At 36.1% G+C, this 15,169-nt stretch overlaps 2 protein-coding genes across 3 annotated transcripts in view; both read right to left on the bottom strand.

Annotated features, from left to right (window-relative positions):
* The window catches only part of LOC105248611 (UPF0769 protein C21orf59 homolog), a 60,291-nt gene extending 54,083 nt beyond the window's left edge, over nt 1-6,208 (bottom strand). The window contains exons 1-5 of the mRNA XM_020026682.2: nt 6,070-6,208; nt 5,050-5,199; nt 4,154-4,239; nt 3,902-4,072; nt 3,280-3,495 (exon numbers count right to left, since the gene is read on the bottom strand). Coding sequence (XP_019882241.1) covers nt 3,280-3,495; nt 3,902-4,072; nt 4,154-4,239; nt 5,050-5,199; nt 6,070-6,208 — 762 coding nt within the window. The remainder of the gene's footprint in view (nt 1-3,279; nt 3,496-3,901; nt 4,073-4,153; nt 4,240-5,049; nt 5,200-6,069) is intronic.
* A 652-nt stretch (nt 6,209-6,860) lies between these two features.
* Nucleotides 6,861-15,169, bottom strand: part of LOC105248612 — a 277,209-nt gene continuing 268,900 nt past the window's right edge. The window contains exons 11-16 of one of the 2 annotated variants that reach the window (XM_025409500.1): nt 11,568-13,290; nt 11,136-11,473; nt 10,873-11,024; nt 10,345-10,629; nt 10,020-10,199; nt 6,861-9,833 (exon numbers count right to left, since the gene is read on the bottom strand). In XM_025409500.1, coding sequence (XP_025265285.1) covers nt 9,719-9,833; nt 10,020-10,199; nt 10,345-10,629; nt 10,873-11,024; nt 11,136-11,473; nt 11,568-13,290 — 2,793 coding nt within the window. In that variant the 3' untranslated portion in view covers nt 6,861-9,718. The remainder of the gene's footprint in view (nt 9,834-10,019; nt 10,200-10,344; nt 10,630-10,872; nt 11,025-11,135; nt 11,474-11,567; nt 13,291-15,169) is intronic. The other variant, XM_025409506.1, reaches the window with a different exon arrangement.

Here is a 15,169-nt window from a genome sequence, read left to right as displayed (position 1 = left end):
GTCGCGAAGCATTTCGTGTCGAGGGTATCTCTGCCTTGCCGCGCAAGAACGAAATGTTTCTCGTATCTACCGTATCTGCTTGTAATACGCCCATGCAAATTAATCTATGGAGCGAGGAACATTTTCTGACCTTGGCGAAACGAATACAGTTCTACTTCTCCATAATTTCGCATAAAATTACAGGGAGTGTCTGATGCAAAAATTTTCCTCGAAGCTAACTTGTGAAATTTTTTATAGAAGGATAGATTATTTTATTACGCATTTTTTTATATGTTCATATTAGTATTATTATTATTATTATTTTATTATTATTTAATGTACAATTAATATGACAAAGTGATAAAAGATGATTCCGATATACATTGAAGATAATCCACATTAATATTGTAACATCTAGATATGTGATATAGATAAAAACATCGTGTAATGATGTAATGATTAAAACGCTCTTCTTTATCTAAATTACCAGCTGTATAATCTTTGCTCTTCCATTTTACAAGATCGTATCGTTTAAAACAAAAATGAAATTGAATTGCCATCGACCTATATTTGCGACAAGTACAGATTGAAATCAAGTGCGTCCTGTCAATCGTTGATGGCGTGACATTTGAATGACTCTTCATAATACGCCCCATTATTACCGTCCTATTATGGAGGTATATATATTATTAGGTTATTGTGGACTCGTTTGCAAATTCGTAAAATTAAAACGATGCGGTAAATAAATATGACCAAGTGGTGGAAATTTTTCGTCGGGAACAAATATGTGATATGAACAGAAGGAATTATTTGTTTCAGACAAGCTTTCGTGAAGCAGACAAAAATTCTTATTAATTTATTGCTTGGAAATAGCGAGTTAATATCGACATGCATTTGCATTACTTGCAACAACGAATTATATTCCTGATTTTTTTTATATAACTATGTAAGGTATACCAGTCTGTAAAAATAATGAATGTAAAGTGGGTACATTTATCGCGTTATATAATAGCGTGTATGCTGTCTTGCGGATATATCAGCAAACGAGTCGTTGCTTTTAAAGGTTTTTAAAGGTCGTTGTTGAACAAGACATCGATCATTGTATTCAACAGCGATATTAAATATCGGCGAAAAGTTCTATCGAGAATTTTGGCGCAATAGAAAGTCTAATCCTTTGTTCTCCAGCAAGGAAGGACCTTAGACTTGCTGGACATCCGATTCGACAGGTGGAATAAATTAATGGTAACAAACATCGCAAGTTTTTTCTATCGATTTAAGGAGAAGAAACAAAGTCTTATGAACACTCAACACACACCGACGTAATTTCCCGCACAGCACGTTTCAAGTTAATGACGATTCTTAATGAGATTCTTAATGAGAATACTTTTTTTCCGTTACTTATTCGAGTTTCTTTAAAACGGGATGAGGCATAAATTACTGAACAAACAATTAACTCCACGAATTGAAAAAAAACAACATTAATTTCCATTCTATTTATTGATCAACGCGACGTAGTTGCTTCGACGTAACAATGAAATACTGAAATGCTTGAAAAAGTGTAATTACATTCTTTTAAAATAATATGCAGTAGAGAAAATAATTTCTGTCGAAATTTTTGGAGAGCCCAGATAAAAAGTAACTTGTTAATTACATTTTGAAATTAGGTTTCAAGACATCAATATATCGAGTTATAATATTAATTAAAATATTAATAATATTGACCTCAAGATTTTAATATGATTTTCATACATATTTAATATCGTCACATTTTGGAATTCAGTGATTCTGTGAAATGCAATATTAAAGAGATTTTGAATTTTAAGATAAATGTGTATCTTTTACTTTTTTAAATATCATTTTTGCGTACATAATTTTCACGACATATATTTTTTACACTCAATCAAGCTCGATCGAGCTTACATTTTTCTCAGAGAAAAAAAACAAAACTCTTTGACAAGTAATTTCGTCAGTTAACCCCCTTGACAAAATATCTATGATCATTCAAGCGAACAGCAGTTTGAAAAGATTAGCATACCTGTTGCTGTTTTAAAGAAATACTCGTGGATTCTATGAAACATATTTCAGAGTAATAGAAAAAAATGACACGTGTGCGATACATGTGTGTAAAATTAAATAATAATATCTTGGAATATACATATATCGCTTCTCGTAATCTATATCTAATCATTTTTGTGCTCTATAGAAGTCGTACTTACGAGCTGTTTACTCCAACTTCTAATCGATAATGGAAACAATGGAAATGGGACATTCGCTTCTTCGAGTTCAATACACCTACCTGTTAGTTTACGAGTCCTCAATGTCTCTATTATAGTTAATTTCAATAAATATGTACTCATATTATATATATCATATTATTTACTTAGTAAGCGGAAAAATATATTTTTATAAAAATGAATAATAAATATTTATTATTATTATTTGTAGATATTCTTAAATAAGCATTGTTTAATAAATGGATTATAATTTTTATGTATAAAACGTATTGAATTCTGTTGTAATCTTCATTTCGATACAAATAATGTGTGTGTGAAATTTTACACTAAAGCAGATTTTTAAAATTAATGTCAAAATAGTCGTCTTTTTCCATCAAAATTATTTAAATTAAATTATATTGAATTCAAATATAAAATTATTCATTCATCTTGCTTCGAAAATATCAAATTATTTGTGTGTAAAAGATAATATGAAGGAAACGTGTCAACGTGGATTGGAAAGATGCCTCGAGAGAGATTCGTATTAGTTTTTAAACAAGCTCGCACGAGTTGTTTCTGAAATAAATTACCCTACTTCGAAGGATACCACTTACAGGGCGTGTAAAGGACGCGCGTGCAATCGATAGACACGTACTATCCCTTTTTGAGCACGTAGATCAATGAAAGGTGACTTAGAGAAGCACTGTTCTCGTTCTAAAATACTTCGCGAATTATTAAATCGATTTACTTTATAATACATAGTTGCATGTCAGTTCGTCCTTTAATAAACTACGTAATTTTGAAAAAAATTTACTATTACTTTTATCCGTAATTTTCATATTTCTATTGATCTTCGAATAAATAGTTGGTGGTAAAACAGAACACGTCAAGATCGACAAGAGGATCACCAATTGTTGATAAACGTTAATACTGTCTGATGATTCACCCATAAAAGTTTCGAAATTACGAATGATCTAGGATAATTGGCGATTGTTATATTTTATTTTCAATGCCAGTTAGACAGTCACTATCTCGGATGAAAAGCATACTCGTCGTAAGAAAGTACTCATCATGCAGAGGTACTTACCTTCAGCTGTTCCTGACGACGATACGCGCACAGCATCAATTCCTTGCGCTCGTCCTCCGACATTAGCGGCTCCCTCGCCGGTTTTCCAGATCCTCTCTTCTGCAGCTTCACGATTATCTTGGTCTTCTCGTTATTACCTACAAAGTCTTTCATTTTCCTCCCAGGTAATAGCTCCTTTCCGGAGAACCACAATTGAGCCAATTGCACATCGATTACCTGCGACAAATGCACGCCTTTCTAAACGTCAGTGAAGATGTCGCCAATCCTTGCTTATTTTTCTTACAAGGAGTACAAGTGTTTTAAAGGCGCATTTCTTAAATAAAAATTTTACACGTGTAATCAAAAATTAAATTTAATAAAAAAATTTTATATGTTTAATCATAAATTAAAAATTAATCCTTTTGCTCAGTAAACACGTCTAAAAAATTATTTAAGAAATAATAAAAAATATTACATTAGAGTTCTTCAAATATCTTTGTTTTGACGTTGAAGAAATGTTCAAGAAAAAACCCAGGTAGCAAAATGACGTCAAATCAAATCAAATAATCTTAATGGGGAAGGATATTCCTTAAATCATGTGTTTGTCTCGTGCTTTATATATTGATTATTAATTTGCATATACCTCGAGAGATGCTTGAGTACCGGTGAGATCCTCGGTATTTTCAAATTCTTTGCGTATCACGTCGTGAGGCGGAAGTCCCATCGGATAAACGATCGTCACGGCACCTCTTAGGATATCCAGAGCCTCTTGAACTGTCTTCTGGGTGACCAATTTCTCCTGTTGCACTAATTTCTATGATTGGACAAGACGGAGGAATTTTTTAATCTGGCTATGTCAAAGAACGTGATGTGTAACAAATTAAATTGCATTTACTTTTGATGTCATGGCACGTGCTTCTTCGATAGTTTTCTTCAGCACCTCTTGCATCTTTTCGTTAGGCTGTCTACCATTCCTTCGACCTATATTTATCTAAACTTAGTTTTAATTTATCGTATAAAACGCAAATAAATCTTGAATGATATGTTTATTTGCGTGTTTTTTTACTAAACTTTGTATATAAATGCTTTATAAATATTTATATTATTAAGACAAAAGTGAAAGAGAGAATATTAATTATAAAAGAAGAGTGATTATAATCTCATCATGCAACATTTTTTCATTTTTATGAAAAAAATGAAAAACCATATTATAAACTCTTAAAAAATCAAAATAATTTTACAAGTATTTTGCAGTTTTGTTAAAATTATTAAAAATGCAGATTTTTTAAATGATGGAAATTTAAAAAATAAAAATGTTGAAAATATACGTGTATCGATGACATCATATAATTTAAGATGCATATAAAAAATAACTATTTTTCTACAAAAAAGTTAATGACTAAAATTATATTATATATTATAAACTCTTAAACAATCAAAATAATTTTACGACAAGTATTTTGCAGTTTTGTTAAACTTATTAAAAATGCAGATTTTTTTAATGATGGAAATTTAAAAAAATAAAAGTTTTGAAAAAATACACGTGTATCGATGACATCATATAATTTAAGATGCATATAAAAAATAATAACTATTTTTCTACAGAAAAGTTAATAACTAAAGTTGAAATTAAAAAATCCATATAACGTAATTCCCTATCATCTTCCTATGACACAGTTGCTTCTCGCTCTTAAATCCTTCCGAAAATTTGCGATCATGATTATGTCGCAAGTTATTCACAGATACTTCTGAAACCATTATTATCCGATGCCGGCGAGCGATGTCACGTACCGATCTTGTCTTTGTGGAAAGTCCAGCCGCCCATGGGCGAACATTTGTCAGCCCATTCGTCCTTGAGTTTGAGCTCCTCGACCTGCTCGTCTGTGAGGCCCATTATCTCAGGTGGTAACATCGTGCCGTGCTTAGCCAGCTCCTCGATTTCTATTTTTCAATTAAGAAAGAGAGAGAGAGAGAGAAAGAATATACGCGTGTGAAGAAGCGAACGAGAGGGCAACCAACCGGTGTCAAGTACAAGTATAATTATTATCCCGCGCGACGTGTGACTAATATTACACACACGGCACCCAGGATAGATGGGTTCATAAACTCGAGGGGGGTCCTCGGGACCTCTCTTATTATACACTGTTATTACAAGCCGCGGCTGTGCCCCGGGAGATAATCGCTAATGGATTTCTCGCGTTAATATTCCGGCTACGAAGCCAGGATTCCCATAAATGCTACAAAAAGCTCGTAAAAGGCAGTCGAAATTACCATGTGCTAAAGATATAAATAAAAAAATGTAAAATACGATTTTTTTGTAAAGATAAACAAATCTCGTTTTATTTAACGGTTTTTTAATTTAGTAATTTGTTTAATTAATAAATTTGACCATCATTATTTTAAATGTAGATTGCATTCCTATATAATTTTGTAATTATTATTTTTAACAAAGTAAATTTTCCAAAAGCAAATCACAATTCAACTTAAATGAATTGTCTTTATTGTAGATATAAAACAAGGTTTTTGTAATTTTTAAAAATGTCATTATTTTAATATAATAAAAAAATTAAAATTCTTATACTTTTAATTTATTATTCTTGGAAAATAATTTTGATAGATTAATAAGATTTCTATTAAAATGATGCTACTTTAAATTTTTAAAATGTAGAAATATGAAAAATAATTTAAAATATAAAATATAGAAAATATATAGAAAATAAATGTAATATGAAATTAAAAAAAAAACGTTTGTTCAATTTTACTAACATATGTCCCTAGAATAACTTTGCTATTTTTTGAGAAGACATTTACCATAACAGATCCGTGAAATCTTCAAACGACCGTTGTAGATCATTGCAATATCATGTATAACATTGTCGACATTTGCCTCTACGTTGGTGTCATATAAAAATTGGCTCTCGTCACCTTTCTTCACGTGCAATCTCACCATTTTGCTGAGTTAAGACTTTCAAACACTACCAAAATTTCCGCACTATGCGATTTATTAATGTATGACTTTTGATATTTTAATTAGCTCGTACACAGTTTCTGATAGAAATATGATTGAAATGAAAAATGTATTATACTCGTATGTAATCTGATTTGAGCGGCAAAGTAAATTCTGCCAAGTGCACCGGCGACTTGTCATGAGAAACTAAACAGCCGTATATTCAATTCACTCGACAAAAACAGCCTGAACGTCGGGATGCATTGTCCATGGTAACACGCGTTATCGATTAAACAAGTTTTGTTATACATTTAACTAAAATTTGTTCGAATCATGTCGTGGTTGATATAATTTGCTCCAAAAATCTCATTAATTTATTAAAATTACTTTCGAAAAAAGACTTTGAGTTCGTTATATTACATTAATATAAAATAATAAATTATATAATAATAATAAAAAAATATGAAGAAATATTACATTAAAAAAAATAATAATAAAACATGTCTTTTACGAGAGGAGCACGGTTGATTATCGATGCGAGAGAGACTAGAATGAAAAGTTCATGCGACTGATAAATGGCCGACAAGATGGCGATAATCAAGCACCAAACAAATAAAGGAGAGGCAGGTGAAACAATAAGAAAAAAAGACATAGCTATTAATGAGTATATAACTCTGTGTTGTTCATTACTTTATAATATACATATTTACATTCTAGTGGAACACGGATTAGAAGAATAAAGACGTTCATGTATATGTATATAATTACAAATATTAAGAAACACCGACGGCATCCTTACTCGGCCGTCAGGTTTCTACTGGCGGTTTTTGGACACAAAAATATAATATATTTACGTATGATTACTTAACATCGAAATATATATAATGTATATTTATATATATGTATATATATAGCACAATATTAATTAATGATATTTTTAAATATATTCTCGCGGCAACACACGCTGCGCAATAAAATTTTATGGTATCTTTTATCGTAATCCGTAACTCTCGGCTATCATGTAAGTGACTAGTATTACGTTAAAATACACTTAGAATTCGATTCGACGAGGTGCATCATGCGCAGGTCATTTCCTGTCTGGGGTCTGAACAAAGATGGTCCATGAACGTGGCAAATTATTCGACGGAAGTGGATTCTCATGGGAGGAGATAAACTGTAATCGTATCAATTTGGAGGAAGAAGAGACGGTAAATCTATGATTATTTCATTTGAATGAAACGCGATTGGTTACACATTATTGAATTATTTTATTTCAATAACATGTAACATCTCTTCCTCTTACGGTTTATCGACTTCGCGAATGGCATTCCGTCAAATTATTCGTCACGTGCATGAGAGAGATGGTCCCTATAGTAATTGTTGCATATGAACATGTCGAACGATTGAACGAACATCTTAAGCGCACGTCCTAAATTGATCGATTCGCGACGATTCCAAAGAGATACAATGAAAACAGAGATGTCTTTCTTCTTTTAATCTTAACTCTTAACATCGACACGAGTAACAATGATAATTTTTTTTTTGTTTATGCCGAGTGAACTAGTCTGCCACTCGAGATCTACGCTTTACTCAAAATCCTTTCGCATTGCTCGACGATAGCTCTACGATAATGAGCAGAGCTGCGTAAACAAATCCCTTATTTTATATAAATGCACTGGACGCGCGAAGCATTTTTGAAATATTTCATCAAAGTATAAGGTAAGTTCTGAATCTTAATAACAAAATATCTAATTAACAATATTTAAAGTCGAGATAATATCATATTTGGTATTATAAGTATAAGGAAAAAGGAATAATATCAGAGCGACTTTCTCGAAAAATATTATAGCCACGAATTATTTTCGCTTAATAATCAAATAAATGTCTCATCATCTCTGCGTGTTTTTTTTTGTTTTTGTCACGATTTTAAGCAGCACCTCGTGCAACTCGGACTGTGAGACGACATGGTTCTCTCTTTAACATGTAACAAACACGTGCTTGTAAAAGCACGTAGCTATAAATAGACACACGTGTACATGTTTTACGCGACATTTACATACTCGTCCGTCTACGTGCGGCAACATTTACGGGAGAGGAAAATTTCCCTACCAACGAATGTGTCAACTACCTTAACGTGATACGCTACGATAGAAAAAAAAATTGACATTTGGTCCGAAAGAGAAACATACAAAATGTATCTTGTGTAGAACGTGTGAAATGAATCTTGTATTGCAAGACAGTACCTTATCTAGGCTTCGTCCCTGATTTAGGCGCCTGACAGGAACATTTATCGGTCATCATCTTGATTAGAAACGGCGTTGTTGGCGCGCGTGTTGTTAACTTAAATGCGGTAGATCGCTTACAATTAATCGCAGTCGTTACAACTGATGAGTGCATTCTGCAGTTTAGAATAAGCAGCGACATTTTATTGCCATAAAATTCCTCGAATCTATTTGCTCATTTTTAAATGTCATTAGTCATAGAAGTTTTAGTTGTAAGAAAAATATATTTGACGCTTATAATTTCTGTAGAGTAATAAAATCTCGCTGCACTTGGGAAAAGATAAAATATAAAGCGAAAGGTGAAATATAAAAGAAAATTTGGCTGTCGTGTTATCTGTTATTCTAATAAACGCGAAACGCGGTGAATCTTTATATCAATCAGGAACTTTAATTGGATATTATGAGAAAATTTTTTTATTAATTTTATTAATGTTATTCTTTTATTTTACTTTACTGTTGGTCATATATATTTTTGCGCGCGCGCGGCTATGTTTTTACCTTATTTTTATCACAGATATAAAGTTGCTGTAGCACAGAATAAACCCATGGAATTGCTACTCTCACACCGAACATATACGTCGTAATATAGTTGTCGAAAACACCGAATGACGTTCATCTTGTATCTCGCAACCAGAAGCGTTTATCGGTCATTCTCCGATATCTCTTAGCATTAAAATGCGATCAAATCAATGAAATGCAACGAGACACGATTTCAAGAATCGTGTCCGATCCAGGAATCGATAAAATTTATAAGCTTTTGAACGACAAAAGTGCAAAAATAACGAGTCTTCTTTTTTAAATTCCGAAACGATTAATTTATCAAAGTGAGCCACTTTTGTTATTGAAATCGCTAAATGAGATAATTTAATCCTCCTTTTTTACATCCTATCCCTGACAACTTTTCACGACAAACGGACGGTAAGATCTTTGGACAGTAAACGTCATACGGAGGATTCTCCTACTACTACGATAACATCGAGTTACTTATATCGAATCTAGAACCGGTTGTTGAATGAAGCTAACTTACGACATCGGTGGGTTTTGGATATTAATTGCTCGACCATCGAGATTACTCTTCGTCGATCGTAGGCTGGACCTGTCGTACCTCCTTTAGGATTCTATGATCGTACTGTTCGTCGGGAACTTGGAGAAACATAGGGGACGAAGAGGAGGAGGAGGAGGAGGAGGAGGTGGAACCGTGCAACAGCTGGTGTTGCACGGTATCCTGCTCTCAAACTTTGCTTTCGGGCCCGTCGGTGGTGTGCTTGAAAGAATTGCGGATTTTGCTCAAATGAAGAGCGGCGATGTGCCCGTAGCTCTTATTGTACCATTCAGGTGTGCGACCTCTGAAAACAAATAATTTTAATTTTTTAGTTTTTTTTTTTTTATAAAATTCATATAATATTCCACTATCTAATCAACATAAAAGTCCGAGATTTAATTTTATTCTTTTTGGAAAATATTTTTAAGCAAACAAACGATTGAAGGAGATAAAACACATTATTTACAAAGATGTTTAACATGTTACTTACTTCGTATCGACTCTGGATAAATGCATAATGCGGGATTTACCGCTGCCGCAAGGCTCGATAAGATAACGAGAGGCCAAAACGATGCCGCGAGTTCCGCCAAGCATGACAGGAGCATCTGGATGTTCCACGGATGTTTCCACGATGACACAAGCACCTTTGGGAAGGTCATTCCGCCAGGATCTACAAAAGATTAATTACACTGATTAAGCATTTTAAATATCTTTAATAATATCGTCGAAAATTTTACAGAAGACATCCGTTATTTAAATTAAAAAAAATAAATATTAATCTTTAATTATAATTATTGACAATTTTATTAACTTACCTTAATACGCAATAATCTCTGGCGGGCAACGGGCTCATGTTTCCCGTGGCGTATTGAAAGACCTCCACATTGGTGTCCAATTTGTTTACCAATCTGTACTTTAAAAGTTGCGGATCCCAGATGTGTCTCTCTCGTAATACACGATGTAAAAGTTCATTCGGCGGAGCTTCGACTTCCGTTGATACTCGCCAGAGACGAAGCGGATGTCCGTCACCCACTTTCTTATACGCCATTTCTACAGTATTGTCAGCGGGATTATTCACCGTGACCCAACCGCGACTTCTGCTAGAACAAAATATAGGTCTTCATTTAGCAAAACCTCTTAATCCATCGATTTTATTTTATCAGACATATCTGTCAAGTTCAATTCAAACTTGTCATATTGTACTGTCTTTTTCAGTCTTTCTTATTTTTATTTATACATATTTTTCACTTCTCACAGCTTTATAATTAATTTTATCCACGTTGTCCCTAATTATTTCTTTTTATTTTTAATATAATATAAATATTGTAATGACATGTACTTACTTTTCTCGCGCTTCCTTCAATAAGGCCGTGGTGCAAGCGTACAGGTAACCTCTCCAATCCTGCTTCAGTTCTGAACCGAGTTCTTCTAGCGCGACAGGAATACTCTCTTCCATGTAATTAAAATGACACTGCGTCAACATATCCGATGAGACCTGAAAAAAAAAAAACAGTAGTAGCATGAACCGAGTCCGTCTCGTGCCTTGGATAGAAAGCAAACGCCGAGAGATCGCGATCAACGAATGACGACGCCTTGGTGCACTCACCATGAATAATTCACGATGCATCTTGACCAGATGCAGAAGACAGTCGTGAGCGGCTTTGTTTTCCGACAGTTCCCGCTGATCAGGGATACCCACGGTCTTCCGCCTACGTGGCGACACGCTACTCGACCTGTTGGTCACGTTCGTGTTGCTGTGGCTGAAATGGAACAAGCTCGGCGCTAGACACACCGCTAAATTCGAGGCTGTCATCTGGTTATAGGGTGAGTTGCTAGCGACGTGGTTGAGGAAGTCGAGCAGAGTCTCTAACGCCTCGCGGTGCTCGTCTGGCAGCAACAACAAGACACATTGCACGGCATCCGGTCGCAGCTCCACTGGTACATCTGCAAGAAGAATCGACTCATTGCAAAATCACATTTCTCTCCTTGCGCGACCCACAAAGCAAAAAAAAAACGAACAAACAACAATCAAACTTACGTTGAAAAATAGCGATAAATGTCTCCGAGAGCTTGTTTGTCAGTAGAGCCTCCGGCAATTCTCTGAAATACTGTTTGACAAGATCGGCGACGTCGTACGCCTGATGCCCGTCGAAATTGATATTGTCTCCCTGGGTCTCCGTCATGACCTTAAGCTTCTGTATCCTCGATTTGACGCCGCTTTTTCTGAAAATGCCCACTTGATCCAGTGCATTGGCTCTCAACCATCTCAGAGCGATCTGGATACACTTAGGTAAAGCTTGACCGGTTCTCTGTAGGGACAACAACAGCGGCACTCCAAAGACGGTCTTGTCCTTGTAATCGGGCGTCTTGATCTTCCTGATAAATTTCGGAAGCTCCCAGTTCCAGCCGGTGCGATGAGTCGGGCAATATCGTTCCATGCAAGCCGTGAGCTTCAACAATGCCAACTTTCTCAAGACTAAAAGCTGTCCGCAAGACATGGAAGCCATTGCTCTGGGGCACAGCGGGTCCAACGGTTCAGGGTACAGCGATCCTCTTTGGAAGCTGTGCCACCTAACCACGGTCCCCTTGTGCCTAGGCGACTCCTCCTCCTGATCCGAGTCTCTACTGGCCATGGTGGAACCGCTTTCCTGACTACCAGCCAATTCCGAGCTCCTAGATCTAGACTTCTCCCGGTAGATCGTCACCTCCTTGGATAATTGCTTGCTATCCTTGTACTCGTCGCGATGCCGGAAGCTCTTGTGCATCTTCTCATCCCGCTTCAAGGACGCAACCTTGTCCTCCTTGCCCTGGACGAGCTTATCGCGATACCTCTGCGAATCCTTGCCGAGATTAAGACTGCCGCCTCGGACGCTGATCGCCGGGTTCTTCGCAGGCGAATCCTTGGAGCTTTGAGGATGCGCGTTCACGAACTCGAGCACCTTGGCGTGATTGCTGTTGGCATCGCGGAAGTATCGGTGCCGCCAGTTGGTCGGCTGGCATTCGGAGTCGCTCAAGGCTCCCTGATCCTCCCTGCCGCGATGAAGGAACCGGCGGGCGCGATTCAGCTTCGTGCGGGTCGGTGTAGGCGTCGGTCCACCGCCCTGAGAACCATCCGAACAGTAGCTGGACGAGTCGTCGCCGAAGGGGCTGGGCGCGTTCGCCAGGGGCGACGGCGGCAGATGATAGGGAGTGGCCGGCAGGGTGACCGGTGAGCCCGGGATCTGATTAGGCGATACCGACAGGAGATCGTTAAAGGCCACCGGCGCCGGACCCGTGGGCGACACGTCCACGCAGTTGAGTTCCTTCATCTTCTGCTGCATGGACATGACGTCGAGCACCTGAGGCCCGCTGATCACTACCCCGTCGCGATTCTGACGCTTCCGTCGTCGCGATTTGAGGGATTCCACGCGTCTGAGGAAGGCCTTGGCGCCGTCCCGCAGCCTCTCCGAGCCGGTCCTGCGGAATCGCGGGCCCATCTCGTCGGGGACGGTGCCAGGCGGTAGGCTACCGTATCGCAGGTTCTCGAGCATGGTGTCCTCCGCCTCCTCGGCCTCCAGGCGATCCTCGAGGGAGTCCTCCTCGGACGCGGCGTTTTGCCCGGCGATCGCCTGCAGCCTTTCGACGTTCGCCTGCGTGACGTCGACTATGCGGGACCAACGTCTCGTCTTCTTCTCGAAGGTCCAGTTCTCGCTCAGGGCGCACTGCGTGTCCTCGTCAGATTCGTCACCACCACCGCCGCCGCCGCCGCCGCCGCCGCCGCCCTGTAACCGAAAGTAACACGCGATTTAAATTTAGGTATATTTTTATGCTACAATTAATTGTGCTTTTTCAGGAATTAATAGTAACATGATAGTTTACAGAAAAGTATAATAAATAATATGGAAAGAATAGTTATTATTTAAATCCAGATAAAATGTACTTTTTTCAAAGATGAAAATATGTGGTCAAACTTGACTATTAATCTTGAATTAATGTATTAATTTTGATGGATTTAGTTGATTAAAATAAATAGAAAATTAAATATTATTTAATATTATTTAGATATATTATAGATTGATGAGTTACCAGCATGAGTTACCACACAAGACTAGTTTTAATATTGTTGTGTTTTAAACTCGAGATCAAGGCAAGGTTTTTAATTAGTTATCAAGCAATATTAAGATTAAGATTGTCAAGGTTGTGATTAAAAAGAAATTAAAAATGTATTTGCATATAAATTAGATAAGAAAAATATCAGTATTATATGATCAATATTAAATGAACTTAAAAAAATTTATTTAATAATATATTTAGTAATATACATATTATTTATTTCATAAATAAAAACATTTATTACCAAATTTGGAAAAAAATGTTACAATAAACAATATAAAATTTTATATAATTATTTAGCTGCAAAAAACTTGTATAAAATTTTATATTGTTTATTATAACAAATTTTCCAAATTTGTTAATATAAATGTTTTTATTTATTAAATCAATCATATATCATTAATATATTAAATATAGTATTAAATTTTTTAAAGTGTAGTTTGTATATAATATAGTGATATTTTTCTCATGTAATTTGCAAATACATATTTTAGTTTTTTTTTTTAATTAATAATCTTGACAACATCTTAGTATTATATTGATAACTAATTAAAAACGAATTAAAAACTAATTTTTTTAGGAAGTAAACAAATGACATAAATAGTAATATAATTGCCTACAAATTATATTATATAAATATTACTTTAAGTAATTTTTCAATATTACTTAATAGATAAAATTAGATAAAAATTGTTAATAAAATAGAGGGACAAAATTTTCCCTACAAAGATTTATTCAAAACCAAAATAAAAGGTTTAGGTTTTAAACAATTTTCAATGCCATTATATTTTTACGAATATTGTCTTGTCTTGAGCAACCTTAATATTGCCACATCTTTAGTTAGTTATGGCCATATCCTTATTGACCCAAATTGTCAGGCAAAAACTCGATGTGCCAAAAGGTGATTCATCAGTCTGAATCACGATCTGGATCCGGGACTTCGATTCGACTGGAAATTTCACTCGCACGCACGATTTTCAGCCAGAAGCCGATTTATTTCGTGGGAAGGATAATCCCGTCGCGTGTGCAAGGTGCGATTTGAGCTCGAGTCTCAAGTAGCGAGAAGCGACGATAATAATAACGATAATAAACTGCCCGGTCGGCGCTTGTAATCCGTAAAAAGCCTCTCCGCGCGTTCCTTCCGCGGGATTACCGGGCTAACAAAGTGACTCGGAAGGAACATGTGTGACTAACGTTGTCCGAATGGACATCGAGAAACGTAACGCGAGATTAACGACCCTCGTCGGATGTTTAAATGGACGACGGGGCGCTTCGTGTAATCAATTTGTAGCGACGAATTAAGGTATTGAAGAACATGGCGGTTCGCGCCCGTGCACTATAATTAATCGTAGAAAGTGTTCCGTGTGCTTGGCGGCCACTTTTACCGCTCATAATCGACGAGATGGGGTCTTAAGGTCATAAGTCAAGCATTTCCTTACTGCCTTCGGTGGTGGACGAGAAAAACAAAATTATTACGGCTCGATAACCGCGAGGTCATCGGCTGTAATAATAATTAAGCTAAGGAGACCAATAGATCGAGAAATTCGA

The sequence above is a fragment of the Camponotus floridanus genome, unplaced genomic scaffold, assembly GCF_003227725.1.
Source record: "Camponotus floridanus strain SB8 unplaced genomic scaffold, Cflo_v7.5 scaffold10, whole genome shotgun sequence".
NCBI classification, from domain to species: Eukaryota; Metazoa; Arthropoda; class Insecta; order Hymenoptera; family Formicidae; genus Camponotus; species Camponotus floridanus.
This window is presented reverse-complemented; position numbering and strand designations above follow the sequence as displayed.